This window comes from Megalobrama amblycephala, linkage group LG8, assembly GCF_018812025.1.
Source record: "Megalobrama amblycephala isolate DHTTF-2021 linkage group LG8, ASM1881202v1, whole genome shotgun sequence".
In the NCBI taxonomy this organism is placed as follows: Eukaryota; Metazoa; Chordata; class Actinopteri; order Cypriniformes; family Xenocyprididae; genus Megalobrama; species Megalobrama amblycephala.
Genome location: NC_063051.1, coordinates 10,864,055 through 10,891,567, shown reverse-complemented (window position 1 = coordinate 10,891,567; position 27,513 = coordinate 10,864,055). Strand labels below are relative to the sequence as shown.

Here is a 27,513-nt window from a genome sequence, read left to right as displayed (position 1 = left end):
TGCAAGTGCCGGGAAATAGTGGCCATTTGATTTTCACAGAGGACCAGGCAATTTCAGTGATCACTTCTGCTCTGTGCAAACATCTCCTGTATGAAAACACAGATTGTTTTTTGTAGTTTTTTTATGTACTTTTCTTCACAGTTAATGGATTGAATAGAAGCAGCATCTCTCCCTCTCTCTTTTTTTTTTTTTTTTTTGAAAGTCCTTCATGCTGCTGGTCACGATGGAATGTGCAGGCGTTCTCTCTGTTTTTCAAAAACCATCTGAAGCCTTTATCTGAAAACATCTATTCACAATAACTACCGGAGGTCAATGCCAGACATAAATTGCCCTAATATACAAAGAAAAAAAAACACCTCTCACTAAATCACGATCTTGCTACAGATTGTTTTTTTGTTTTTTTTTAAATGAAAATGGTATCTAGGCAGAGTTTACCTCCAAGCCCAGGTCGCAGTCTGTTATCGTAGCCATCCAGCAATCCATCCAGGATTCGTGTAAATACTGTGATGTTATCATTGAGCTCTGACTCTTTAGGAGTCCCTGTAGTAGACTGGGAGAGGCTGATGCACAAGACCCCACAGATAATTAATAACTACATGTATTAGTTCCCATACATTAGGTGACCACACTGATAAAATGATACGTATCAATAGACATACATGTATACATTAATTGACCCCTGCAATTAACTAGAAAATAATATAAAGTCAATGAGAAATAGATTAAGTTACATTAAACATGTAATCTACCTCAGATGGCAGGTGAAAGTTATGAACAAAACACCGACCCACAGACTTCTCATTTTGGTGCTGCAGTGTAGTCCATATCCCATACCTGCAAAGAGTCCAGCATATGGAGTCATTCATACAAGCATGATAATCTGACCATTCTCCATGAAACTGAATTATGCACAGATTAATTTAAAATAAATTAAGAAGGTAAGACAGAAACAGATGTGCATACAAAATCCCTAAAATGGGATGATCAGTAAACTTAAAAACAAAAAGTGTTGAACAAATAACAATTGGGATTGTTAAATTGCTACAATTGGGACACTTTTTTATTATTTATTTTTAATAAAAATCATAATAATAATAAAAAATAAGTAATAATAATTCAAAAATAATTTATTTGACAATTTCAGATACTATACAAGTTCTTTGAATTTTAAATTTTAAGAATCCGTTCTGTCAAGCAACCATGTTTTGTGCATTTCCCTTGAATGCCAGTTTGCAATATTTCTTTCAACGTGATGGTTTGTAAAAAGCTGTAGGAGCGCTGAGTTTGCAGCAGCTGTAATGCTTAGTTTTAACAGCCTCTGGCGTATAAACTTGTCGAACATTTATAGTGAGTCCTACAAAGCAGAGTTGTGCAGAGATAGTGTACAGTAAAAGCCTCGTACCTTACCTTAAATACCTGAATGGTGCAGTAGATCCACGTTGATAAAAAATGGCAATGAATTCCTTTTGAAGCAGTGAGCAAAATCCCGCAACGTTCAGCTTACAGCAGTAGTATGATGCGTTGTTCTTCAGATATATCCAGTCTTAACCATACAGGCTCATTGTTCTGTCCTCTTTTACGATTCAGTGACTGAACAACCGCTGCAGAGCATCCCTTCCTTTCCCCCGCATCCCAAAGAGCTCTTCATCACTCCTAAATCCAATTGAACGACAGTAACCAGACAGCCCTTAAAATAGACTTTGTATTCTCTCTTCCCCTATTTTCCCTCTAGTCAACACATTCCCTTTAACAGACCATTACTTTTCCCCCTTCTTTCCTCTGTGGCAGCCTAGCACGACATCTCAACGCTTATCTGCGCAACCGTTCACGCGTTACAGAGTTTAACAGGATTCTCCGCTTACCGGGTCGCCAGTTTGGACGTCCGTTGCTCTCCTCACTCTAGTCTAGCCCGACTGTCACTCTAGTGGCATTTGTTCGTGTTTGGGACCAAAGTAATAGGACGTCACCTCCGCTCGCGCTACATAATTACCCCCCGAGGGAAATTTAAGCGGCCGTTGGGTTTTGAAACTTATCTTGTTTGAGCTTATTCAGAGAAAAGCGCGATTACCCGTCACCGGCGCGCGGACGTTAAAAAATGAGTGGATTTCCCAACAATTCTGCTTACTATGCATTTTGCGCGCGAGCGTTTACCCTTAGGCAGCCCCCCTGCGCCAGGCTGTTTAATGAAGACTGGCTTTCTCTACATGCGGATCATATCTCCACTGGGGATATTTAAGGTTTAAAAGTATCAGTTTTGCCCAATTATAACGGGTTGTAAATTATAGAATAGTCCTGCGTATAAATGAGTTAAAATATATGAAGTCTAGGTAGGCTATATAAAGATATCAAGGTATCAGTCAAATATACATAATATTGATTCGGTAGGACTATATAAAAATGGTTTGAGAGCAAGGATTGTTTTCTAAGAAACAGAATGGAGTAGTAATGAGGACAGCCATCAGAGGGAACTCTAATCCCATTTTTTTTCTGATGCTGATATCACTGCAGTGCCTCAGTCAATAAATGAAAACCTTAAAAAGCTCTACCTGCTCCAATTTCATGTTGTGCATAAGTGAAAAGAACTTATTGAACTAGTTTCTCTATAATGACACATTTTATGCTTATTTGGGGTGACAAGACAACTGGGAAATGTCTGCAGTGTCATACACATCACAAAAAAGCGTTACTACTATTCTAGTGATCATGCAAAACACTATAAATGCATTAAGATTATAACTTCAAAAATAAACAAGCAAGTGTATTAAAGAATCTCGATAAAATGCACACACTATGGGTAATTCACGTTGAAGTTACATCAATTTACAGCAAGAGAATCAAAGAAAGTCTTTGATTCAACTGAGTAAATTAAACATCTGCTTTGGGTTGACTTTAATGGTCACAGTGCTATCGGAAAAAAAAAAAAAAAACATGCATTCGTTAGGACAAGATTCATGAAGATAGCACAGACAGTTTGTTGAATAAGCATAATGTGATATTGTAGTAATGTGATTTGGGGATTTGAAGCGCTTTTGTCTGACTGCTGATTGACTCCATTGATGTGCACTCCAGAGATTTTCACACAAGAGCAGCTGTTACATCTACAGTCCACCTGTGTCCTGCGAGCATCTGATAAACATGATCTAGTTTAGTGTGTATGTGCACATGTTAAATAGAGCTTGAATAACTAAGATCACTAGAATGACACAAAAGCAGCCTGTTTGAACCCAATACATACTGTATATGTGATATATTTGGTAATGTTTTTTGGGATTCTTTTTTTTACTCTACACAATCAGAAACATCACAAATGTTAGAGAGTGTGAAGATTCCAAAAATAGTAACATGGCATTGAATGATGGGAATAGTAACATCACCTCCCTTTTATGTTCTGTTTTGCAGGAATGCTGTGGATGGGAATAAAAAGCTGTTTGCAATCTATGACACAAGGTGAGTTACTCATTGTGTATGGTATGACATTTTGAAGTAGAAAGACTGTAATAGTATTTTCTTGTAAGACTTACTCCAATAATCTTTGTTTCCTCCACATTGTCTACTGCATGTTGTTAACGTCTCAGGATGTGTCCATGCATCTTTTCCGTATTATCGCAGGGGTCTGAATTTTTCAATGGACATTACGAGTAATTTTGCAGAGTTCTGTCTCAATCTAAAACAAATCAGACCCACAATGTCAGCCACGTACATACATTATTCATTCAGCACAGAGCAATATTCACTCCATCCAGAGGATCTATTTATCTGTGTCCATTTAATCTGGAGGGGGTGGTGGGGGCGTGCGGAGGAGAGGTCTTCTGCATCTGCAATTTGACACAAATGGAAGGAAAAACCCTTTCAGTGGAAACCAGTATAACCATGTTTTTATTCCCCTCTTGGTGATACTACCTCACCCCTATAGAGTAGATCAGAAAATTGCTTTGATAGTGGGCGAAATAAGGCAAAGTGCCTTGTGAACTTGTGAACGCGGCCTTTTACCTCACAATTAGAGAGGTCAGGGGACACTGGTCATTTTAAAGGCAGAGACAGGATCATAGTGAAAGGTTCTAGTCCTCCCACAGCCTGTTTGACTAGTGTTACTTTAAAGGCAATCTACAGCATTAACAGCATTTGGCTTGGTGTGTGACCATGACTTGGTGCCATTTGCTCAGCCCACACACTGAGGAGCCTTTGCATTTGCAGATGATGTGTGAGTGGAGTGCTTTGTTTGGATGATGGGATGTGGGTGTGTGTGGGTAAGTGCTGTTCAGAGCTACCCTCGCTTTCTATCTCTCTCCTTATAGTAGCTGCTCTTGATAAATGTTTATGCTGCAAGAAGCATAGAAATCATTCCAGCTACATGTACAGCTATAACAAAAAAAAAATCTTAGAAACTTTTTTTTTTTTTTTGCAACAATATTCAATACATCATACTCTATTAATGCCAACAGAATATTAAAAGGTGCAAGGGCACTGACTGAGCATAATTTTAAAACTTTAAATTTTAGTTCTGTACAGAAAGGGTTGTTGCAAATTTCAGAACTAAAGAATTTGCACCCTGCCAATCCATGAGTTTGGAATTGACCACAAACAAAGTTAAACTGTAAATTAAAATGGAATGATAGCAAAAGGAATTTACTTTTGCAATTCAAAGAAATTCGACAACGGGAAATGAAGTGAGATTTCCCTTTCCAAAAAAGTTGCAAAATTTCAACACAGATTTCAGCATTCAAGAACTTAATAATCTTTACTTGCCTTCTTAGAATGTCAAGAATGGTTACGCTGGTACAGACAGAACCAGCTGTCCTAAAATAGATTAATATTTGTTAACAATTCTAGATATCTAGATAATATAGTCCTAACACTTTTTCAGGCTGCGGATCAAATGCTAAATGTTGCCACACTACAGAATAGTATGTATAGAGGGCTGAAAAAAGAAGCATCTCAGTGGAGTCTTAGCCCTTGCCTCTCTGGAATAAAGCTTCTGAAACAGTACCAGGAAGCACAGCCACATCCCTCTGCATCAGGCATCTGCTTCTAAAAGCATTAGGCAGGCATCAGTCTGCACACTAGTCTAATGCAGCTTGAGAAATTTAAGAAGGCCACTAACTTCAACCACTGACCATGTAAAATCCACCAACTGCTCCCTTAAACAACCTTTCAATCAGAACATTGCAGACCAGTTTTGAACACAGGTCAAATTAACAGGATTAGTTTGATTAGTTTTTAAAGCTTGGTAGAAGCCATTACACTTCGGCTTAATCTCCAGCAGACTGTCAAGCCTCACTGAAAATCTGATTATGTATAATAAAATTGTCTAGAGGCTCAATGGAGGAGCCTTAATATCCATTGATGGGGAGTGGTAGTGAGAACAAGTAATATATCAGATTGATTGTATCACAGAAGGTGTCAATAAAGCAGCATTTTTTTTTCTTCCACTCTGTGCTATGATGTTCTATTTATCACTATTAGCGTGCTCGTATAGTACAGGAGGTGTTCCTATAAATGTAATGTTCTAATAAAATTATAAAGCACTGCCATTTGATACCACCATACCTTGATGTACTGTGCAGCTGAAATGATCTTCTCAGAAAGAGAAAGATTAGCCTACTAGTGTCTATAACACTCAAATGGAAGGAATGAGCTGAGTAGCTACTTAATTATGACAGAACATTTTTTAAAAGTTTTATTATTATTATTATTATTAGCACACCTTAAAGGCGTTCTTTTTAAAAAAAAAAAAAAAAAAAAAAAAGCCAAGTTTTTAATAATATATGTATTTCATATCTATAAGAAAGTGATAATGGTTACTTAAAGGTAAAATGTTTAGGATATTAGCCATGTTTTAACCATGTTTAACCATGAATTTTACGGCTAGTGCGATTTTCTGCGCATTCTTGATGCAAGAGATTTTGTGATTTACTGAAATTTTCTTGAAAATTACTGATGACATATCTATTTAATAAATATATATACTTACGTATATCTAAAACGAATCAACTGTTTATGGCCCCTCCTCAATCATTCTTTGGTTTTGACTTCCTGTCTTCCAATCAAGGTAAAGCCCCAAACATGTTTACATTTCCTGCACTTGAACAGCAAAGGATGAATTTACAACGCAAGAAGTTGTGATTTGGTCATCATCCATGCGGATTTGTTGTAGCCAGGCTGCTTTCTCCTCACAAAGATTTTTGATGTAGGAGCAACGGCAAGCTTTTTAATAAATCGCCTAAAATACTCACCGTTGCTCTCCATGAACGAAAAGTTTACGAAAACGTACTCGGTTACTAACGTAACCTCGGTTCCCTGAGATACGGAACGAGTACTGCGTATGGGGAAAGGTCTCCCTTTTTCCCCGCTGCTGAAGCCTTTTTCAATAACGCAGTGTAACTGCACCGTCATTGGTTCACTCATAGACAAGTTGTTGAACCAATGGCGGCGCGGCATAGCTGCGCGGCCTATGGCGACAAAGCGCGCGAATATTCCCGCCGAAATGGGCGGGGTATAGGGCTATATAAGCAGGCGTTTCGCCATAGGATTTCAGTGTCAATCGACTGAAGCGACGACCCTGAGCCGCAGCCTCGTGGCACGGCAAGTGACGCAGTACTCGTTCCGTATCTCAGGGAACCGAGGTTACGTTAGTAACCGAGTACGTTCCCTTTCGATACTTCACTCGTACTGCGTATGGGGAACGAATTCAACCACGCCGTGCCACGGCTGGGAACGATATAGCTTGCATTTGGCCAACCCAGAGGGGGGCCAAAAGGACAAGCGGAGGCAAAGCCTAACCGAACCCATGGTTACACTGAAGGAAGATACTTCCTATGGTGGCGTGAAGCGGGACTTGTTGGAGGCCGCTAATCACACCGACAGGACCCGAGCTTGTAAGGTCGGGACATCGAGGTGATAGAACCTGACAAAGGTGGACGGCGAAGACCAGCCGGCCGCCTCACAGATGTCTTGGATGGAAACTCCGTTGGACCAAGCCCACGAGGAAGCCATTCCTCTAGTGGAGTGGGCCCTGACTCCTATGGGGCAATTAGTGCCCAGTGAGGAGTAGCACAGGTTAATAGCATCCACTATCCAACGGGAAATGCGTTGTTTCGAGACCGGAGACCCTTTGGTGCGGCCGCCAAAACAAACAAAGAGCTGATCCGACTGTCTGAAAGACTGTGATCGGTCTATGTAGGTCCTCAATGCCCTGACTGGGCAGAGTAGCTGCAGCTCTGGTTCGTCCGCCGAGGGAGGAAGAGCAGAGAGCGAGATGACCTGAGCTCTAAACGGAGTTGAGAGCACTTTAGGGACGTAGCCATGCCTAGGTTTCAGAACGACCTTAGAGTCACCAGGCCCGAATTCGAGGCATGCAGGGTTCACGGAGAGGGCCTGCAAATCGCCAACACGCTTTACCGATGCTAGTGCTAGTAGCAGAGCGGTTTTTAGCGTTAGGGGCCTGAGGTCGGCTGAACCCATTGGTTCAAATGGGGCTCCTTTCAAGGCCCTGAGGACCAACGAGAGGTCCCAGGAGGGAATAGTGAGAGGGCGAGGAGGATTCAAACGCCTAGCACCTCTCAAAAAACGGATCACAAGCCCGTTTCGTCCCACTGATTGGCCAGCAATAGGAGCGTGGAACGCTGCAATGGCTGCTACGTAAACCTTAAGCGTGGAAGGGGAGCGCCCCATTTCCAAGCGTTCTTGGAGGAAAGACAGTATGGAAGATACGTCACTCTCCACAGGGTCTATGTTGCGTGTTGAACACCAATCAACAAAGACTGACCACTTCTGGTCGTAGAGGCGCCTCGTAGACGGGGCTCTAGCCTGAGAAATGGTATTTAGGACGTCCTCGGGGAGGCTAGTCGGCTCCCATCGAGGGACCAGAGGTGCAGAGCCCAGAGCTGCGGCTGTGGGTGCCAAATTGTTCTGTTTGCCTGAGAGAGGAGGTCCCGTCTCAGGGGAATCGGCCACGGGGCTCTTAGAGAGAGCCTGAATAGCTCTGAGGACCAAACCTGGTTCCTCCAGAGCGGGGCCACCAGAAGGACTCTGTGCTGGTCTTCTCTGATACGCCTGATGACCTGGGGGATCAGTGCGATCGGAGGGAAAGCATAAAGGAGCGTGCTGGGCCATGTGTGGGCCAGAGCATCTACTTCCTTCGAGAAAAATGTTGGGCAATGAGAGTTGTCTTCTGAGGCGAAGAGGTCTACCTCTGCCTTCCCGAAGAACTCCCAGATCGTGAGGACCACTTGGGGGTGGAGCATCCACTCGTCGGAGGGGATGTTGCTCCGTGACAACATGTCCGCACCCAGATTGTTCCTGCCAGGAACATGAGTCGCTCTGAGCGACTGAAGCCTCGGAAGAGCCCATTCCAGCAGACGTTTCGCCAGAGCGCATAAGCGGCTGGACGAAAGACCGCCTTGGTGGTTCAGGTATGACACCACCGTCATACTGTCTGACCGAACTAGAACATGACGTCCCGTCAAGTAAGCCTGAAAGAACTGAAGGGCTTTCATCACTGCTAGCATCTCTAGACAGTTGATGTGTAGATGGCTTTCCTCGTGGCTCCACGAGCCGAAGGCCGGTCTGCCCTCGCACACAGCGCCCCAGCCCAAGTTGGAGGCGTCTGTTGAGAGCACCGTCCTCCGTGAGACCGCCTGTAAAGGGACTCCGCGCTGGAACCATACTGGATCCATCCAAGGTTTCAGGGCTAGAAGACAGGCCCGATTGACCTTGAGACATAGGCGGCCGTGCCGCCATGCGCTGGGAGGAACCCGGAACTTCAACCAGTACTGAAGAGGCCGCATCCGAAGAAGGCCTAGCTGCAGCACCGGGGAGGCGGAAGCCATCAGCCCTAGCAGCCTCTGGAAAAACTTCAGAGGGAGATAGGCTTTGTTCGTGACAGATGCCGTGAGCTGCTGAATTGCCAGGGCGCGCTCTGGCGAGACTACTGCCGTCATACGGACCGAGTCGAAAACTGCTCCCAGAAACGAGATTCGTTGAGTGGGGCATAGCGAGCTCTTGGCTAAGTTGACCCTGAGACCCAGGCATTGTAGATGGCTGAGGAGCACGGATCTGTGGCGTTCCAGCTCGTCTCGCGAACGGGCTAAGATGAGCCAGTCGTCGAGATAATTCAGAACCCGGATTCCCATCTGTCTCAGAGGGGAAAGCGCCGCGTCCATGCACTTGGTGAAAGTGCGGGGAGCCAGAGACAGCCCGAAGGGCAGGACCGTATATTGGTATGCCACCCCTTCGTATGCGAATCTCAAGAATCGTCTGTGACGGGGGGCTATCTGGATGTGAAAATACGCATCCTTCAGGTCCAGCGAGCAGAACCAGTCCTCGGGGCAAATGTGCGCGAGGATCTGCTTCAGCGTCAGCATTTTGAACTTCCGTCTCATGAGGGAGTGATTCAAAAGCCTGAGGTCTAGGATGGGTCTGAGACCGCCATCCTTTTTGGGGACCAGAAAGTAGCGGCTGTAAAAGCCTGTCTCGCTCTCTGACGGAGGAACCATTTCCACAGCTCCTTTTTCCAGCAACGACATGACTTCGGCCCGGAGGACATGAGCGTCGTCCGGATTGACCGATGTTTGAAGCACCCCAGCGAAGCGGGGGGGCCGTCGTGCAAACTGGAGCGAGTAGCCCTGGTTTACGATCCCCATGACCCATTCTGACACACCGGGGATGGCCTGCCAGGCCTCGGCCCGAGTGGCTAGGGGTTGAATAATGTTGGGTGACAGACCGTCGTTGAGAGGGTCGTACACCGCGAGGGGTGGAAGAGGAAATTTGCTCTTTTTGTGATGAGGTAAAAATTTGTTCGCCGTGAAAACGGCGTTTGGAGTGGGCGCAACAGGTGTGGGCCCAGCTGTCACTTGGAGTTTGTTTCCCACACCCGGAAATAAACGAGGCGGAGGGGAAATTACTCGTGGGAGCTTTTGGGGTGGTCCGGTCATAACGGGACGGTCCCCCATCCTCTTCCTGTCCGACGAATCAGGACGACTTCGGAGGCACCGGGTCCAGCACAATCCTGGGCCGGGGTCCCTGGCGCCTCGGGAAGGGAGGGCGCTTCGCAGGGCGCGAGCGCTGGCGATGCTCCTGGGGCGGCGCTGCCTGTTTTGCAGGTGGGGCTGGTTTGTTCTGCTGAGCCGGCGCAGTCCTGGGGCGGCTAGACGCAGAAGCGGAGCTGGAGCGCTTAGGCAAGAAATGCCTCATAGCCTGAGACGATTTCTGCGCGGCAGTAAAGCGCTCAGTGAAGCCATCCACTGCAGGCCCGAAGAGACCAGAAGGCGAGACCGGGGCGTCTAAGAAGGCCGTCTTGTCTAGGTCTTTGATCTCCGTTAGGTTGAGCCACAGGTGGCGCTCCAACACGACCAGGCTGGCCATGGAACGACCGATGGCCTGGGCCGTAGCCTTCGTAGCTCGCAGGGCAAGATCCGTGGCGCTGCGGAGATCTTTGAAGGCTGGCGCGTCGATTCCAGACTCATCCAGAGAGCGGAGGAGTTTGGCCTGGAATACTTGAAATATGGCCATGGTGTGGAGCGCAGAGGCAGCTTGGCCCGCCGAGGTGTAAGCCCGTCCAGCCAGAGTAGAGGTGGTCCGACAGGGCTTGGAAGGAAGGGCCCTCTTCGTCTTCCAACCCACAGCCGCGGGAGGACAGAGGTGAGCAGCCACCGCTTCATCTAGGGGTGGCAAGTGCTCGTATCCCTTCTCCTCGGCGCCGTCGACGGCGGTGAGGGCGGAGCGGTGCGTAGTGTGGAGGCGGGCAGAGTAAGGAGCGCGCCACGACTTCGTCAGCTCTTCGTGGACCTCAGGAAAGAAGGGCGCTGAACGCTGGCGAGGTGCTTGGCGGCGGCCTGGCAGAAACCATTCGTCCAGGCGGCTGCGAGACGGCTCCTCTGGAGGGGCCCACTCGAGGTCCAGCTCTTCAACGGCCCTAGACAGGATGCGGAAGAGCTCGGCATCCATGCCCTGGCCATGCTCGATGGGTTCCAAGGGAGGCGGTGGAGCGGGGTCTTCCGGCTCGCCAGCCCATCCTTCCGCTTCGGAAGCCGCAAGAGACATGGAGTCGTCTTGTTCGTCGTCTGTTCCCCGAATGAGACGAGGTCACTCGCTTCTGCGGAGGGACGCTGCTCAGGGCGAGAGAACAGAACGGGAGAGAGTTCCCTGGGAGGAGAGGGCGAGGCACGCGGGGGCTGGGCCGGCGTGAGCTCGCTCAACTCCTGGCGCTGAGTCGCTCTACCCCGCTGTCTTTTCCTCGCCGGCTCGCGGGAGGAAGGAGACGGGAGGGCGCGAGCGGCGAGATCGCCCTCAGTGAAGAAGGCGACCCGCGAGCGCAGGGAAGCGAGACTCATACACTCGCAGTGCGGGCATGAGTCTCCAGCGAGCGCGCCGTCTGCGTGGGGCTTGCCCAGGCAAGCGACACACTCGCTGTGTCCATCGTCGTCGTGCAGGGGGGCCCTGCAAGTACCACATGAGTGGCGGGGCATCGTGAGACGCCGCTGCCGTGAAAACGGCAATTGGGTGGCTCTTTTAGAGCGGCGAGGGCCGCGGAAGCTCTTAGAGCGGTGAAAACCGCTGAAAATCGCTCTTTTAGAGCGGCGTTTAAGCCGCGGATGAAGCTCTCAGGCGGCGCGCCGGATGGCGGCAGGGGACGCACAGGAAGCGGCCGGAAGCGGGAAGCGGGAGGCGGCGGCTCGGCGACGGCGCTAGAAGCTGCAGTCCGCGAGGGCGCCGGCGCTTTCTTCCACCGGCGAGTCCAGGCGAGTCCGCTGCGGGAGCCTCTTCAGACGGCGGCGAGAGCAGAAGGCGGCGAGCTTCTTCGGCTTCAGGCGGAGATCAGCGAAGAGAAGTAGATGTCGTCGCTGAAGGAGAAAACACTGAAATCCTATGGCGAAACGCCTGCTTATATAGCCCTATACCCCGCCCATTTCGGCGGGAATATTCGCGCGCTTTGTCGCCATAGGCCGCGCAGCTATGCCGCGCCGCCATTGGTTCAACAACTTGTCTATGAGTGAACCAATGACGGTGCAGTTACACTGCGTTATTGAAAAAGGCTTCAGCAGCGGGGAAAAAGGGAGACCTTTCCCCATACGCAGTACGAGTGAAGTATCGAAAGGGAACTCATTCACTTCGACGTTTACTCGCGTGTATACACACCTTTTCTACTAGATAACAAGCCCAACGAAACAACACGGTGTTTTGGTGTGATATACAGTTCAGTTTTTGTTTGAACTGACATTCAAAAGAGTTATTTCGATAAACTCCGTACTACACACAAAACAAAACGGCGTAGCTTGTGGAATGTCACGTGACCACTTTACTTATAGTGAAGTCCTCGTGCTCACATGTCAATTTCATCACACTCCGGTAGACTCGGTCATCATTTTCGAAATCAGTAGCCGAAATTTCAGTTTCAGTTTCCAATTCTCACATTTTCCCGAGCGAACATCTGATAACAAGCGTATTTTTGTTGGGAAAATAAGTCATAAGACCTTGCTTTGCTTATAGCTGAAACAAAAAAGAGGCGTAAGACTGAGACTTCAACAGAGGGTGTAGATTCGGGACAGCACAGCTACGAGCGTCAAAACCGAAGGATGGAGATCTGGCTGTGCCCCAAACACCGACTCCCCTGCTGCAAGCTCCGGTAGTGTCTTGGGCAAAATGCATTGTATTCACCGAGCACCTAACCAAATAACGCAGTCTCCGCAAGAACGCGAAAACGCGGATCGCAGCGATTTGTTTACGCGTGTTTGACAGTAATTGGAGTTCTTTAGCAAAGACCCACTGATGGAATAACGTAACCTGTTACCTACGCAAGGAAACCTTACAACGTCCGTTTTGTCGCTCGATTCCTTGTCTGATAGAGTATAAGGAATGTTTGGAATACAGAAACGAAGGCTGTTTGGTGTTCTTTCATTACCGGTAATTGTGGCAGTGATGTGCTGTGCTCAAAGGTAAGAGCTGGTGGAGACCATGGCGCGAGAGCATAGAACTCCTGGGCTCTAATATGACAGAATAACCTTCTTTATTATTTCTTTACAGCGCCAATGAACCAGGAAACATGTCTTTTGTCAAAGAGACAGTAGACAAGCTTTTGAAAGGCTATGACATTCGTCTTCGACCAGACTTTGGAGGTATGCTGTGGCTCACTTCATTATTTCTTACTTTTAATGTTACATAAGTAGTTAAAATTGTTTTAAATATTGATATAAAATAAAAAAATGGTTTAGGTTAACTTGAGGATTATGTTTTTCTTCTCATTTAAGGTGCACCAGTGGCGGTTGGCATGAGCATCGATGTGGCAAGCATAGACATGGTGTCTGAGGTCAACATGGTATGTCTGTTTCCATCTTTAACTATTTATCAAACCACTGATAAGTAGCTTTTGGACATGTCCTGTGAATTTGTAAAATAACTTTCCATGGTGCTGTCCATGGTGCTGAAACCACATAGCTTAGTGTCTTCTGCCTGTGAGTGATAGAGCTTTACTCAATCTGTTTTAGTGCCAAGGTCCAGTAAGGGAAGTGTTTTTAAAATTAAAATCCTGCCAGGACTTTATTGTCGAGGATGTGGTGTTTCATCATGTTAATGCTTTTGCCGTGCAGATCAGCACCAGCAGATCACTTCCAGTGTCAGATGATAGCTTTTATTGTGATTTGAATTAAAAAAAAAAAAAAACTTGAAAAATTGAAAAAGACTAGAAACTGTAGTGCATGGTGCATTTTGAGTCAATAAAAGTTTGTATTCTGTACTGAAGTGTTTACGATTCATGAATACATGGCAAACGAAGTTAAGAAGTTTTATTTGGAGCATTAGTGGATACTATATGAAGTTTTTGCTGTAGAACTCATGCAAATTTGACTATACCTGTACGAAACATCGTATCAAAAGTCCTCAGTGGTCCACATCAGCGTATGAGACAGAGTTGTCTCCATGGCGACCGTGTCCATTTCACAGTCATGAATATGCAGATAGGTTATCCCTCTCACCTGGGCACTGAAAGGAGGATGCTGTCAGCTTAGAGTCCCACAAGCGGATGGACACATATGCTAAGAGCACAGCTTGACTGTGACACAAGAAGTTATCATCAATCACCTGGACCTGTGTTTATTCACTTGTAAAGTTGATAGAGACTGACATGATGAAATTGTCCAGTATCTGTCCTCATCTACAGTACATAGCATGATATGTCAGACAATTGTCACAGTGTGGATCGAAACTGTTTTGACATATTTACACTTAAATTTTTCAATATTGTATTCTTTATGACAGTCGTTATGTCTGATCTCAGATACTTTGACTTTGATTCGCCCTGCCATTGTGTCAAATCAGAGGATGTGGGTGCTAGAGATTTGATATGTTACTTTACCTTTAAGACTGCCACTGATCTTACTTTTTAAAGGTGAGAGTTTGAACAAGGTGCACTAATCCTAGATTAACCCCAAAACACGTCTGTTGGAGCTCAGAGCAGTGAAAGTCACACAACCCATGTAATCACAAAAAAAACCTTGAAAAATCAGCCCAGATATGGCATAGTTTTTCATTTTGAATATGCTAAACTGAAATTTAGCAGATTGTCCAGATTAAAGCTACTTTTGATTTAGTTCTATCTGTAAGAAAAAAACTCCAAACTATTTATTGCATCATTCTTCACTTGTCGTCATGTGAGATGTGCTGCTCTGATTGGAGCTGTCTGTAATGCTATGCCACTCAGCCCAACTGTTCTTCCCACATCTTTCCTTTTACTCAATTCTCCCACTCACTGTAGAATTGCATTGATCAGTGCATTTTTGCAATATTAAGATCATTAATAATTAACCATGGCCACACTTAGTCTTATCAGGTATGTGAATTATTCACTATAGCCACATTTAGCATTAGTTCTCCCGTGGAGTAAAACTGACCCTGTCAGCATGAAATATTAACTCAATTTGTAGCCGAAATCAACAGTGCTGCAGACATTAGCCCGGTTGATGAGGTTAGCCATGTGACTGAACTTAGAGCGCTTTCACAGGAAGTCTAATGGTAAGGTAATCAAGCAGACGCTAACAGGATTTTCCAGCCTAAGAATGGTGTTTGCTCTTTACAGATTAGTTATTTCTGTATAATGGATTAGCTTTCTTTAGAGGTACAAATTAGGATTACTTGGCCTGTATTGTTAATAGCAGTGATCCAGGGAGGGTGAGGACAAAAATGTGTGTGTATGTGTGTGGCGGGGGTTGGCTCAGCTCAGCAAAGCTCAGCGCAGCCCAGCACAGTGGGGATATCAGGGAAACCTCTGTGCACAGTAGGGATTACAGCAGTCAGTGTGATTATTATTCTGTGAGACAGTTAAGCATCCAGGGAATGACAGGAATAGAGAGCAATATGAAACATTATCCGTACAGGCATATCCGAGCATGCAGGCACACACGCTCCGCCTGCATACATGACTGCTTATGCAGACCGTATGGAATAGTTCAGGTCTCTTGAGATTATCTTTGAAGTGATATGATTGAGAGTGTGTTTGCTGGTGTGAGAAAGGGAAAAAAATATTAGTATTCATTCATATATGCATCAAAGTTGAATGACTACTTACACAAAGTACTGTTTGTGAGAAGGAAAATGAATTGTAGATACGTACAGCCGAAATCATAGCGTCACATGTATAGGAATGTTGCTGTCCTTGGTGCTTTGAGAAGGATTGTGCATATTTTGAGATACTGACATACGCTGGGAACACACTACAGGATTTTCAAAATTGTCCGATCGCTGCTCTTCTCACGCTACACAATGGTTTGGGATACCATTTTGTTGCTGTTGTGTGCACACTACACAACAGATTGGCGAGAGGGGGTCAGACATAGGAACAATTGCCGCTTTACAAAAAATGCATGTGTCTACATTACAATTTAGAGTTATTTGTTATCAAAGGTGACTGTGTCCAAGTAATGTATGTACATATACAAATCACGCATTTAGCTAACATCATGTATTAATTATAGGCAATGAGCTCATTGAAGTAATCATTACAAGTTGTGAACATAATGATTATAGAAAAATTAGGATAGGTGTATGTTGATTCAGAGTTTGCGTCATCTGTAGTCCTCGCAGGAGTCGGAGTTATCTCTTTACAGGTTTTGGGCATCTGAAGTCTTCGTAAGAGGCTGGATTCAAACTGGACCTGACATACTCTATAGTTACCTCGGGATGGGCATCCCGAGATAAAATAGAAAAACAAATGGAAAGTAATTAGCGTAGCTGCTGTTCATAACATTTCAAGCAAAGATAATCGTGCATTTGATCGGATATAACTGGAGTACAAGGTTATGAGATGTATTTTGTGAATGCTTGGCTAAAAAGATATGTCTTTAGTCTAGATGTAAACTGGTGCAGTGTCTCTGAGCCCCGAACATCATCAGGAAGGCTATTCCAGAGTTTAGGAGCCAAATGCAAAAACGCTCTCCCTCCTTTAGTCTACTTAGATATACTAGATACAATCAGAAGTCCAGAGTTTTGTGATCTTAAAGAGCTTGATGGATTGTTGGGCGATAGAAGATATACAGGAGCTAAATCATTAAGGGCCTTATAGGTCAGTAGCAGTATTTTGTAATTGATACAGAAATTAATAGGTAACCAGTGTAGAGATGATCAAATTGATGTTATATGATCATATTTTGTTGACCTGGTAAGAACTCTAGCAGCATTTTGGACTAACTGTAGCTTGTTTGAGGATACAGGACAATCTCCTAGTAATGCATTACGGTAATTCAGTCTAGTTGTCATGAATGCATGAACTTTTCTGCATCAGAAACAGATAGCATGTTCCGTAGCTACTAGCTTAGCGATGTTTCTGAGGTGGAAGAAGGTTGTTTTTGTATCATATCAAATATGATTTTCGAAAGACAAGTTGCTGTCAAATATAACAATCCTTTTAAATGCAAATTGTATTCTAAGAGATTCTGCATGTTTTTGGTCCAATAAGTACTGTAATACCTCAGTCTTATCTGAATTTAATAGAAGAAAATAACAGAGGGCCTAACACAGATCCTTGGGGTACTCCATAATTTACTAACGTTATCTTAGATTTTTCCTTGTTTGAATAGACAAAATGGTAATGGTCTTATAGCTACGATCTAAACTACCTTAATGCCTGTCCCTAATTTTGTAGTCAATCTAAAAGTATGTTATGATCTATAGTGTCGAATGCAGCACTAAGATCAAGTAAAATTATTGTTGAGATACAGCCTTGGTCAGAAGCTAGAAGATTTCAACTTTCTTTAGTGTTTAATGTTGCTTCTTGATCATGAAAAAGGTCTGCAAAGTTACAAAGCACAAAGTTCACTCCAAAGGGAGTTATTCTCTATATCAGTAAGCACTGTTTCTGAACTCCCTGAAACGCCTCGATTGTAGTCTTGAGTTTTCTTGTTGGAACGTGCATGTCACAATATTCCTCATTTAAATAATACCCGCCTAAGGCATACACAAAATAAAGGGGACGAGGCCTGGATGAGTTGCATTAGTTTCCACCATGTCCAAGAGATGTTGTTTTTTCCACCCTGGATCTAAAGTGGTTATGATAAGTTGGATGACATTTCCAAAACACACTCAAAGCAGTTGACCAACCACAGCACACTCATCCAACAGATCAGTCAGAGCACAATGTGCTTTTTGGAGGGAGGGGTTTCATAGAGACAGGAACTAAACAGAGCATTACAGACCAGGAAGAGAGATGCTGCAACAATGTAAAATATATGAAAAATAAGATTTTTTTTTAAACATTGGAGCATGATTCTAGTAGACCCTAAAAGGGCATAATAGGTCCTTTTAAACAATTAATATCACAAAATAACACATATTAGGACAAACATAAGACATTGTTTTACTACTTGTGAACTTTGTACAATATATAGTGGTGACAGTGGTGTAATTTTACCATGTACTAAGCTCTATTCTGTTTTTCTGATATTTATAGTCAGGCACACGTACATATTTAACAGGACCTTACGCTGTCAATATGTCACATGAAACAGCTTTCATTTTGTGTTTGGTTCATTTCAATTCCAGGCCCCTGGTGTGTTCAATACAGATTATCCTGTAAGTGTCCTGGTGTGTTCAATTCTCATGTAAGTGTGGCTGACAACACCAAAGGCTTTAGGAATTTCAATTTAGAATTTCCTCGACCCCAGTTTGCCTTTAAATGATAATGTTCTTCAACATCCCAGCTTGAATAGCCCTTTTTTGTATCAAGGCAGAGCTTTTTCAAACGTTTAAAGGTGCTTGAATATGTTGACTTATGTTGATTTAATTATAAAATAATAGGTTTGCTAAGTATTGTGTAAAATATGCTATAGTATTCCTTCAATTTCAGCAATTTTGTGTGCATCTCATCTGCTAACATCAATATTTTAAAATAAATTAATACTTTTTATTCAGCAAGAGTGCATTAAATTCATTTAAATCAGCAAAGATCATGACACCAAAGACATTTATTATGTTGCAAAAGATTTATATTTCAAATAAATGCTATTCCATTTGAACTTTCTATTCATCAAAGGATTCTTAACAAATGTATGAAGGTTTCACAAAAATTTTAAGCAGCACAACATTGATAATAATGATAAATGTTGCTTGAGCACCAAATCAGCATATTAGAATGATTTCTGAAGGATCATGTGACACTATTACTGTATTTGTTATCAAATAAATACAGCCTTGGTGAGCATAAGAGACGTCTTTAAAAAACATTAAAATATTGACTCTAAACTAGTAGTGTACACTATATGGCCAAAGGTAAACCCCTATTGGTCAACCATGAGCTGTTTCCAGAACAGTATGTATACAAGTAAGAGCTAACAAGGCTACACTAACCAAATCTTGACCCCTCAGTGGAGTCAGGTCTATTTCACTAAAGTAAATGATGCTCAACTGTTGACATTTAGACTGTTAAACGACAGGTGTAACGGTATGTGACGTGTGTGATAGATTGTTGGAGGTAATATAGTGACAGAATTGCACAACTGCCTCATCCAGTCATGATTAGTCCAACCTGTTAACTCTTGCCATTAGCCAGTGAGTCACAGGAAAACATGTCCTGATTGACTGACATATCCACGGCTTTTCTTACGCCCCTGTTGACTGTGACAAGGCCTGATTGTGTGGCATAGTGTATAAATAGCCGGCTGCCATGGCAATGAGGCTCGCACTTGCAGAGTGTCAGGTGGGCAGGCGGTGTGTGCGCATGTGTGTGTGTTGAACGTTTAATTGTGGTACCTCATTAGCTAGACTGACATGCCAGAGACAGACATGAAACACATCAAGATTTTAGTTAGTACGTGTGTTAATGAAACCAAGAAGAACAAAATCAATGGAGTGGATGTTTTTCGAATGTCTTGCCGTCACATTGTATGACAAAAGTAACAGTCCCAGAGGTTTGGTAGTGACATTACAGAAGAATTTGTGGTTTCCCCACAGCATTCAAGCGCATAGACTGAGACAACGCTGCTACACTGAGATGCGCTCCAGATTTTTACCCCAGAGGCTTGTTTTTGCTGCTTTCTCAGGGTTTCCTCTGAATATCTTCATTGGTTTTTGCTCAAGCTCTAAAAGAATCACTCTTTACTGTGACGGGTTGTGGTATAATCATATCATACGCTGAAATTTGTTCTTGAAAGTTACACCAATGTTTCTTGTTCAGTACAAGTAAAGCTTTTTAAATATCGTTCCATTGAGCTTTAATATATTTTATATTTCAGTTTTTGATTTGATAATTTTAGTACTCCAACTTAACAAGCTCTAAATTACAATGGGTAGTAACTAATTTGAGGCTTTACTTGGTTTATGATTTATATTAATGAATGTTTCTTTTATAAAATGTGGTGTATGAGCTGTAAAGTTGTCTAAATCATCACTTTAGTGGTGGGACTACTGTTTCAGATTGATAAGAAACTCTGGATATGTGTGGGTGACTTTAAAAGGGGTCATGAGAATCAAATTTTTCTTGATCTTTTGACATATGAGAGGTCATTGTACCTTAAAAATATCCTTAAGTTTCAGAACTCAAAACTTCCTCGTTAGTCCAAAAACAGCTTTTATTTTAACCAAGCGACTCGTTTCGAATTTTGTCACATTATTACGTCATAGTGTGACCAAAGACCATCTTTACAGAAGACCAACACCTACTTGTACATCATTGGCTCTTTAGCCCCGCCCGTTCGTTCATGTCATGTAGTAGTAAATACGAGACAGACGCAAACGCAGGATTATTCCAGCAACAAAATGATAGAGATGCCTCTGAGGATTACAAGACGTTTTGAAGGCAAGGCAATTTTATTTGTATAGCACATTTCATACACAATGGCAATTCAAAGTGCTTTACATAAAGAAGAACCAAATACATAAGAATAAAAATGTCCATGAAGTGTCAAGTTGTGGAAAAACACAGTCTTTGCATTGCCTTCCTTGTGATTCTAACATTAAGAAGCATGGATGACCTTTATTTTAACAAAGTTCCAGTCAGATTGTGGCAGTAAGACACTGTTCGTTTGTTCGCTTCATTTTACTGCGGATTCGTTTTTTAAACATTGTTCAGCACGTGCTTTTCAGAGAGACTGAAAATAAAAGATGATGCCATGTCGAATACATTGGATCTTAAAGTAATGTCGCAACACACAAGTGTGAGTAACAATGTTTTTACCATGTGTTACTATTGCTTCATATGTTTGATATGTACTGAGTATTTATATAGTAGCACTACAGTCAAACTGAATAGTTGTGATTTGCTGTTCTTTCCTTTGCTTCGGCATTTATGGGTTTAATGCGTTGGATTCCCAGATACGGAAGAGAGCACGTAGAGAACGCTGCTTTTGTTATTGTTTTGATCTGAACCATTCTCTGTAATCCTGAATAAAAGCTTCAGTGAGCTACATCTTGTTTTGTCATCAGTCAGACATTACAAGACATTTCTTTTTATTTAAAATGCAACACTGCAAAGGACAATGTATACGTTTTTCACTTTACCGAAAGGAATGAACTATGTGACAAACAATGGTACATTCATTCATAATTCTGTTTACAGTAAACACCGTGAAGTCATCCTTTGTCAATTATAACTGTGGTAACTCCAAATACAAACTTTATTTGCCACAACTAATACTTAAGTAATACATATGTAATACACATAAATGTTTCACATTGTTGGCAGATGTTTCAACTATGTAATGAGATATTTCTTAACATTGGAAGTGTTTGGAAGAGAGGGTCAAAAACAAGATAGAAAATAGCTTATTACTTCTAAATTAGCATATTTTTTGATGTAAAAATCTTGATAACATTATTAGTGGACCTCAGAGAACACTATAAAAAAAAAAAAATGCTGTTCATGACACCTTTAATCATATAGTAGTTATGTCACATCCCTTCCTGTTTCACAACTTTACTCAGTTGTAAAGGTTGAATGATTGCTCAGACAAGGTCGGTAAGCAATTCAGTCACAATAGTCAATGTAAAATCTTATGGTTATATTTGTATATTGAATACAGTATTTTAAAGTTTATTCTGGTGCATTATCTTGTTCCATAGTCTTTCAGTAGAAATGCACTTCACTGAAAACACAACACAATCTTTATTTGTTTTGAACAAGCTGAAATGACTTAATAGCTTAACCTGTATTGAACCTGGATTGTTCCATTAAAGTAGGTTTATGATCCTTTTACCTTTTGTTGCTCCTACAATTGCTATTTTTTGTCAAAATCTCCTAACATTCTGTTACTCAAATGTATTGCATGATATGTCCACACAGCTTCGGCTTGAAATGTGATCCATCCGTTGTCTATTAAGGTCTACTTTTCAATCTTGTGCTCTTGATGTCAGTGCATGCAGCTGTATACTGTCTTCAGACTGGAAGTGGCAGGGCTGTTAAAGACTAAAAGCTCTCATGCTATCAGTGCGGTAAGGTCAGTGCCTTGAGTAAAAAGATTTGACTTATGTACATTACATTTTACTGTACTAGTGTCTCTCTCTCTCTTTTCACTTCTAAATTCAGGGTAGTGGGAACGTACACACAGAGAGACGTATTTTCACTAATAGAGTTGAGCCGTAGCGCAAGAATTATGGCATGAAATATCCCATTCCAAGCTGTCTGTCAGCAATATTGCTTGGAAAAGGCAAAAAAGTGTTGAAAATATAACACTCTTCCATAAAAATGAATTAAATACAATTTGCATCTAACGGACCGTGCTGCTTACACAGCCTCTCGAGGAGGACCCAGCACAGGCGGTATTAAATTACCCTGTCAAAATGTGCTGTTAGCAAGCAGAATATTTCTCAGAAATCAAAAGCATTCAGACATAATCAATATACTGCTGCTGTTCTGTGTTCAATCAGGGGGGTGAATCTCACAAAACCTGTCACATTTCCAGTCACATTTCACCCGAAAAAATAAAATAAAAATAATAATAAATATAAATAAATAAATATATATAAATAAATAAATATACACACACACAAAAGTTCTGTCATGAAACTCTAGATGGCACAGGCTAATAGGTCCTTTAACTCAACCTGCTCAACCTAATCACATTGTTATCTATAGGGCACAGCTGATTGGTTCTTGCTGTATCAGTCGCCAATGAGCTTGCATGATCAACCTTCAGATACTTAGGTAGCATTTGCCTTAGCAGTGCAGCGTGCTTTCAGAAACCCTCCACCTTCCCCAGCTCCACCTGTGTAGGTCTGCTATGGGTAATTCATGTACGCTATATTGTACAGCAGCAGCATGTCTTACTTGCTCACAGGCAGTATGTAATGACAGAAATACATATGGTTACACTTTATTTGATGGTGTCCATGTTGAGGTGTAATTATGATTACGGAGTAATATTAAATAACTACATAACGTACTTACTATAGGAATAAGGTTAGGATTAGGGTTTGGTTTAGGGTTAGTTGCATGTAATTATGTTTAATTTATAGTTATTACCATAGTAACAACATGTAACGTGTAACAATGACACTGTAAAATAAAATGTTACCATATTTTTTATTATTATTTAAAAAAAAATATGAAAGAAGGACAAATTAACAAACAAATAAATAAATAAATAAAAATAGAAATTGAAACAATATATCTGTACTTACTACAGTAATGAAAATCTGTCAGGAAATGTGTTTACTGTTCATGAAAATAATGTCCAAATGCAAAACATCTTCATTTCAAGACTTAATTTATTATGCGACATATATCTTGTACGTATTTTTAGTTGGGGTGAAATGTGACCTAGACATGTTTTCGTGAGATTCATCTAGGAAAGACCCCTCAAATTAATTATGGATGCATTTAAAAGAATATCATAAATCTCTCTTTCTCTTTCTCCTTATGCTTTGATGGGTTGAGGGGCAGTCTTTGCCTTTCTTGACAACATCTGAAGTCAGGGAACATTTCATAAGTGCTACTGACGCACAGGACTGAAATTCTCATTCGTGCACAAACACGAATGAAACATATTCAGTGTGATAGTGCTGCATGGATACACAGCAGATGATCGCTCTGGCACAATATGTGTGGCAAGTATAAGTGGTTGCCCTGGAAACCAATATCATCTTTAGTAAGGATTTGAAGATGTTTGTGGTACTTACCCAGGTGAAGAGGGAGGTGGGGGTGGCTTTATGAAATTAGTTTTTTTGTTTTTTTTCTTGTTTTGATTTTTTTTAAAGCATGTGGCCCTGAAAATGTAATTATATCTACTCTTATCTACTCATATCTACTCCTTTCATACCTTCTGCTCTCTGGTCAAGCTTTGTGTAAAAAAAAAAAAAAAAAAAAACTTCAGATGAATAAGTTGATCTGTGTGGCATAATATAAAAAAGGGGGTTTCAGAAACATTATGATGAATGCTGGTGGTTTCCTTTAATTTAATGCAGCTGTACCTGATGACTGAGTTTGGTCAAAGAGCTTTCAAGGTGAAAGTGAGAAGGAAAGGCACATAAAGCGAAGATTGCCCGGAAAGCCTCAGAAACGCACATGGTATCGGCCCAGAGCTCAGCAAGCCTGTGTGGGCGTTCTGCAGAGAGGGAGCGTCGTCAAGGAGACCGGAATTATTAATATATTTTGTCTTTTGTTTGCTCTCGCCCCCTTTATTTTTAGCCTGATAGTCAGCTTTGTGGCCTGTAATTGTTCAATCAGGCGTAATATCAGTGTATAGAAGTGTTAACTCTGAACTTCACTAAGTGCCTATTATCTCCACCTTTAGGATAAATAGGTGTTCTCCGGGAACCATTTCCTTCCAGTGACTGGTATGTGTCATATGACCTGAAGGCAAATGGAGCATGTTGCGGTCTAAGTGCCCTCTAAAAACAGTTTGTGTGGACCGCGAGGTGACATCCAGGGGTTCTCTTCAATTATAGATGGAGTTAAGAGGACATTCCACTGTTTTGAATCATGCCAAAATGCCCTGTTGGATACTTTCAAGCTCCTGTTGAAAGTCTCGTTGACACACAGAATGCACTGCAAAGCTCCTGGGCTTATCCCTGCAGAGCACCAGCAGGCAATGGAGAGGGCAAGCGGCAAGATCACGCTGTGACATCAGCCTCTTTGAACACCATGTTAACTACAGCCTGTTGAGTTGCAGAGCTCAGGGGATGAGTGCCTCTCTCCGCTCCGCAAAGTTTTTTTTTTTCTTTTTCCTGTGCGCTTTACAATGGTTGTCTTTCTTCAATGCTGTTGTTTGCATGGGAGGAAGCACGTTGATGTCAGGAGGAAAATCAATATCATATGAAAGAAAACTGGCTCTACGACTGACCTGAACCTTGAGCTGCCAGATGTAATTTCTGAGCAGAGGATGCAACGCTTCTGGGGTCGAAAGTACTTTAAGCCATTAGGAATTTTTCTTAAAGGGTTAGTTCACCCAAAAATGAAATTTCTGTACTCACCCTCATGTCGTCCCAAACCTGTAAGACCTTTGTTCATCTTCGGAACACACATTAAGACATTTTTGATGAAATCCGAGTTTTTCTGAACCACATATAGGCAGCAACGTCATTGCACCTTTTAAGGTCCAGAAAGGTATTAAAGACATTGTTAAATCCATGTTACTACAGTAGTTCAACCTTAATTTTATGAAGACAATAATACTTTTTGTGTTCCCAAAAAAACAAAAACTGCTTTATTCAACAATTTTTTTCTCTTGCCTGTCAGTCATACAAGTTTAGAATAACATGAGGTTGAATAAATAGTGACAGAGTTTTCATTTTAGTGGTGAACTATTCCTTTAAGAAATAAATGTACACAGCTACACTGATTTAGGTCTTGTGGTAAGTGTAAGCTGTAAGCACTAAAAAGAACTGATTCATTATAGTCATTCATGAATCAGGCTACATTGGTTGCACTGTATGCTTTTTATTCACTAACAAGAACCAGTTCATATGAGTCATTTATTCTATAATCAAACAACTACATAAAAAATTACTTGAGTGTACCTGTAAAGTCATTCATTTTTGCCCCGCTAAAGTACCAATCATTGAGCATTAAAGGGTTAGTTCACCCAAAAATGAAAATAATGTCATTTATTACTCACCCTCATGCTGTTCCACACCCGTAAGACCTTCGTTAATCTTCAGAACACAAATTAAGATATTTTTTGTTGAAATCCGATGGCTCCGTGAGGCCTCCATAGGGAGCAATGACACTTCCTCTTTCAAGATCCATAAAGGTACTAAAAACATATTTAAATCAGTTCATGTGAGTACAGTGGTTCAATATTAATATTATAAAGCGACGAGAATATTTTTGGTGCGCCAAAAAAAAACAAAATAACGACTTATTTAGTGATGGCCAATTTCAAAACACTGCTTTAGGAAGCTTCGGAGCGTTTTGATTCTTCTGTGTCGAATCATGATTCGGATTGCGTGTCAAACCGGCAAACTGCTGAAATCACGTGACTTTGGTGCTCCGAACTACTGATTCAACACACTGATTCATACCGCTCCGAATCTTCATGAAGCACTGTTTTGAAATCGGCCATCACTAAATAAGTCGTTATTTTGTTTTTTTGGCGCACCAAAAATATTCTCGTCACTTTATAATATTAATATTGAACCACTGTAATCGCATGAACCGATTTAAGTATGTTTTTAGTACCTTTATGGATCTTGAAAGAGGAGATGTCATTGCTCCATATTCAGGCCTCACTGAGCCATCGGATTTCAACAAAAATATCTTAATTTGCGTTCCGAAGATTAACGGTGTGGAACGGCATGAGGGTGAGTAATAAATGACAGAATTTTCATTCTTGGGTGAACTAACCCTTTAAGCTAGGATAGGAGAAAGTGCTTTAATATAGAACAAAAAAATTACACGCTTCTTCTTTAAATGTAACATTTTTTTAGCTTATTTATACATTAAATACCCACACTACGTATTTGTGAAGTTTTCACTCTGACATATACACACTACACAGAGGAATCTCTCTTATTGCTGTTATTCTGGTATTCCCAGTAGACGTGGTGGTGGTAAATTGACGTAAATGCTCTCTGACTGGCATGCTGAAAGCTTGTCTTTGTGCGAGAGCACACACTCCTCACCCAGCTGATGACACTATCACCTCAGCCTCCCAAAGGGTCTCATTTATTGACGGGATTTTTCTTTCCTTTTCTATGATTGATCCTCCTCTTCACAAACTTTCATGTTTACTTAGACTATGTAGGGTCTAAATATGGTGAAAAGTGTAGTTACAAATCACTCCAGATTGTAAATATTGATGATGATTATTATACATATATACATTTTTAATTTTGTAAATATAGTGTAAATATTATTATATTTACACTTGTAAGTTAACTTATTTTATTATTACATAAATTAAAATACATTTGTTATAACTTTAATTATTTTTATAATATAATACATATTTTCCAGCCTTGTAACTGTAATCTGGATCTAGCCTCTGTTGTGAGTTCCTATGTGTTTGATATCAGCCCCTACATTAATAGATTTTCAGTTTCAGATTTGAAATAATGTCTCTCTGTTTGTTTCTCCTGCATTTCATCTGTTATTTTTATCTGTGGGACAGGGGAAGTAGTGTATATGTCAGAACATGGTGTCACTTTATCATGAGGGAATCCCTCTCAGTGGAGAACAACAACAACAATGATTTACTGAGGAGTCATACCCTGAGATGTAGCAAGCAGCATCTTAAGATGTCTTTATTTTTAGCTGTTTTCTACTTGCAGCTTGAATATGCTACTATAAATTTTGCCTGGTAATGAATGATTGATGGCTTTACTTGTTTTGTGTGACCACTGCAGCACAATTCCCCAGATATCAAAAGTATCAAATCGCTCAGCTGGCACGACCGCATCTGTTTACTCCATTATTAAACAGACATGAAAATGACATTGGTTCTTACAGTTTTGAGAGCACTTCTGGCTTTGCTGGTTTGTCTGGATCAGGTTGGGTAATAGTACAGAATCACTGAGCCCAAACAGTGAAGACCCAAGCGCCTCAAGACACCTCTCGCTGCAGAATATGCTAATGTAACTGAGGCCATCTAGTAAGAGCTA

General features: G+C 41.9%; 2 protein-coding genes across 12 annotated transcripts in view; one reads left to right on the top strand and one right to left on the bottom strand.

The window, feature by feature from the left end:
• The window catches only part of gabra5 (gamma-aminobutyric acid type A receptor subunit alpha5), a 39,351-nt gene extending 33,243 nt beyond the window's left edge, over window positions 1-6,108 (bottom strand). Inside the window, exons 1-6 of one of the 6 annotated variants that reach the window (XM_048199223.1) lie at window positions 5,972-6,078; window positions 3,522-3,664; window positions 3,375-3,404; window positions 1,408-1,653; window positions 750-834; window positions 436-560 (exon numbers count right to left, since the gene is read on the bottom strand). In XM_048199223.1, coding sequence (XP_048055180.1) covers window positions 436-560; window positions 750-832 — 208 coding nt within the window. In that variant the 5' untranslated portion in view covers window positions 833-834; window positions 1,408-1,653; window positions 3,375-3,404; window positions 3,522-3,664; window positions 5,972-6,078. Of the gene's footprint in view, window positions 1-435; window positions 561-749; window positions 835-1,407; window positions 3,316-3,374; window positions 3,405-3,521; window positions 3,665-5,971 lie in introns of those variants that run through there. The other 5 variants (XM_048199221.1, XM_048199224.1, XM_048199222.1 and 2 more) reach the window with 5 other exon arrangements.
• The window catches only part of gabrb3 (gamma-aminobutyric acid type A receptor subunit beta3), an 89,940-nt gene that overhangs the window by 22,412 nt on the left and 40,015 nt on the right, over window positions 1-27,513 (top strand). For 3 of the 6 annotated variants that reach the window (XM_048199218.1, XM_048199213.1, XM_048199215.1), the window contains exons 2-4: window positions 3,400-3,447; window positions 13,021-13,112; window positions 13,245-13,312. In XM_048199218.1, the coding sequence (XP_048055175.1) occupies window positions 3,400-3,447; window positions 13,021-13,112; window positions 13,245-13,312 (208 nt within the window). Of the gene's footprint in view, window positions 1-3,399; window positions 3,448-6,005; window positions 6,050-12,102; window positions 12,933-13,020; window positions 13,113-13,244; window positions 13,313-27,513 lie in introns of those variants that run through there. The other 3 variants (XM_048199216.1, XM_048199214.1, XM_048199217.1) reach the window with 2 other exon arrangements.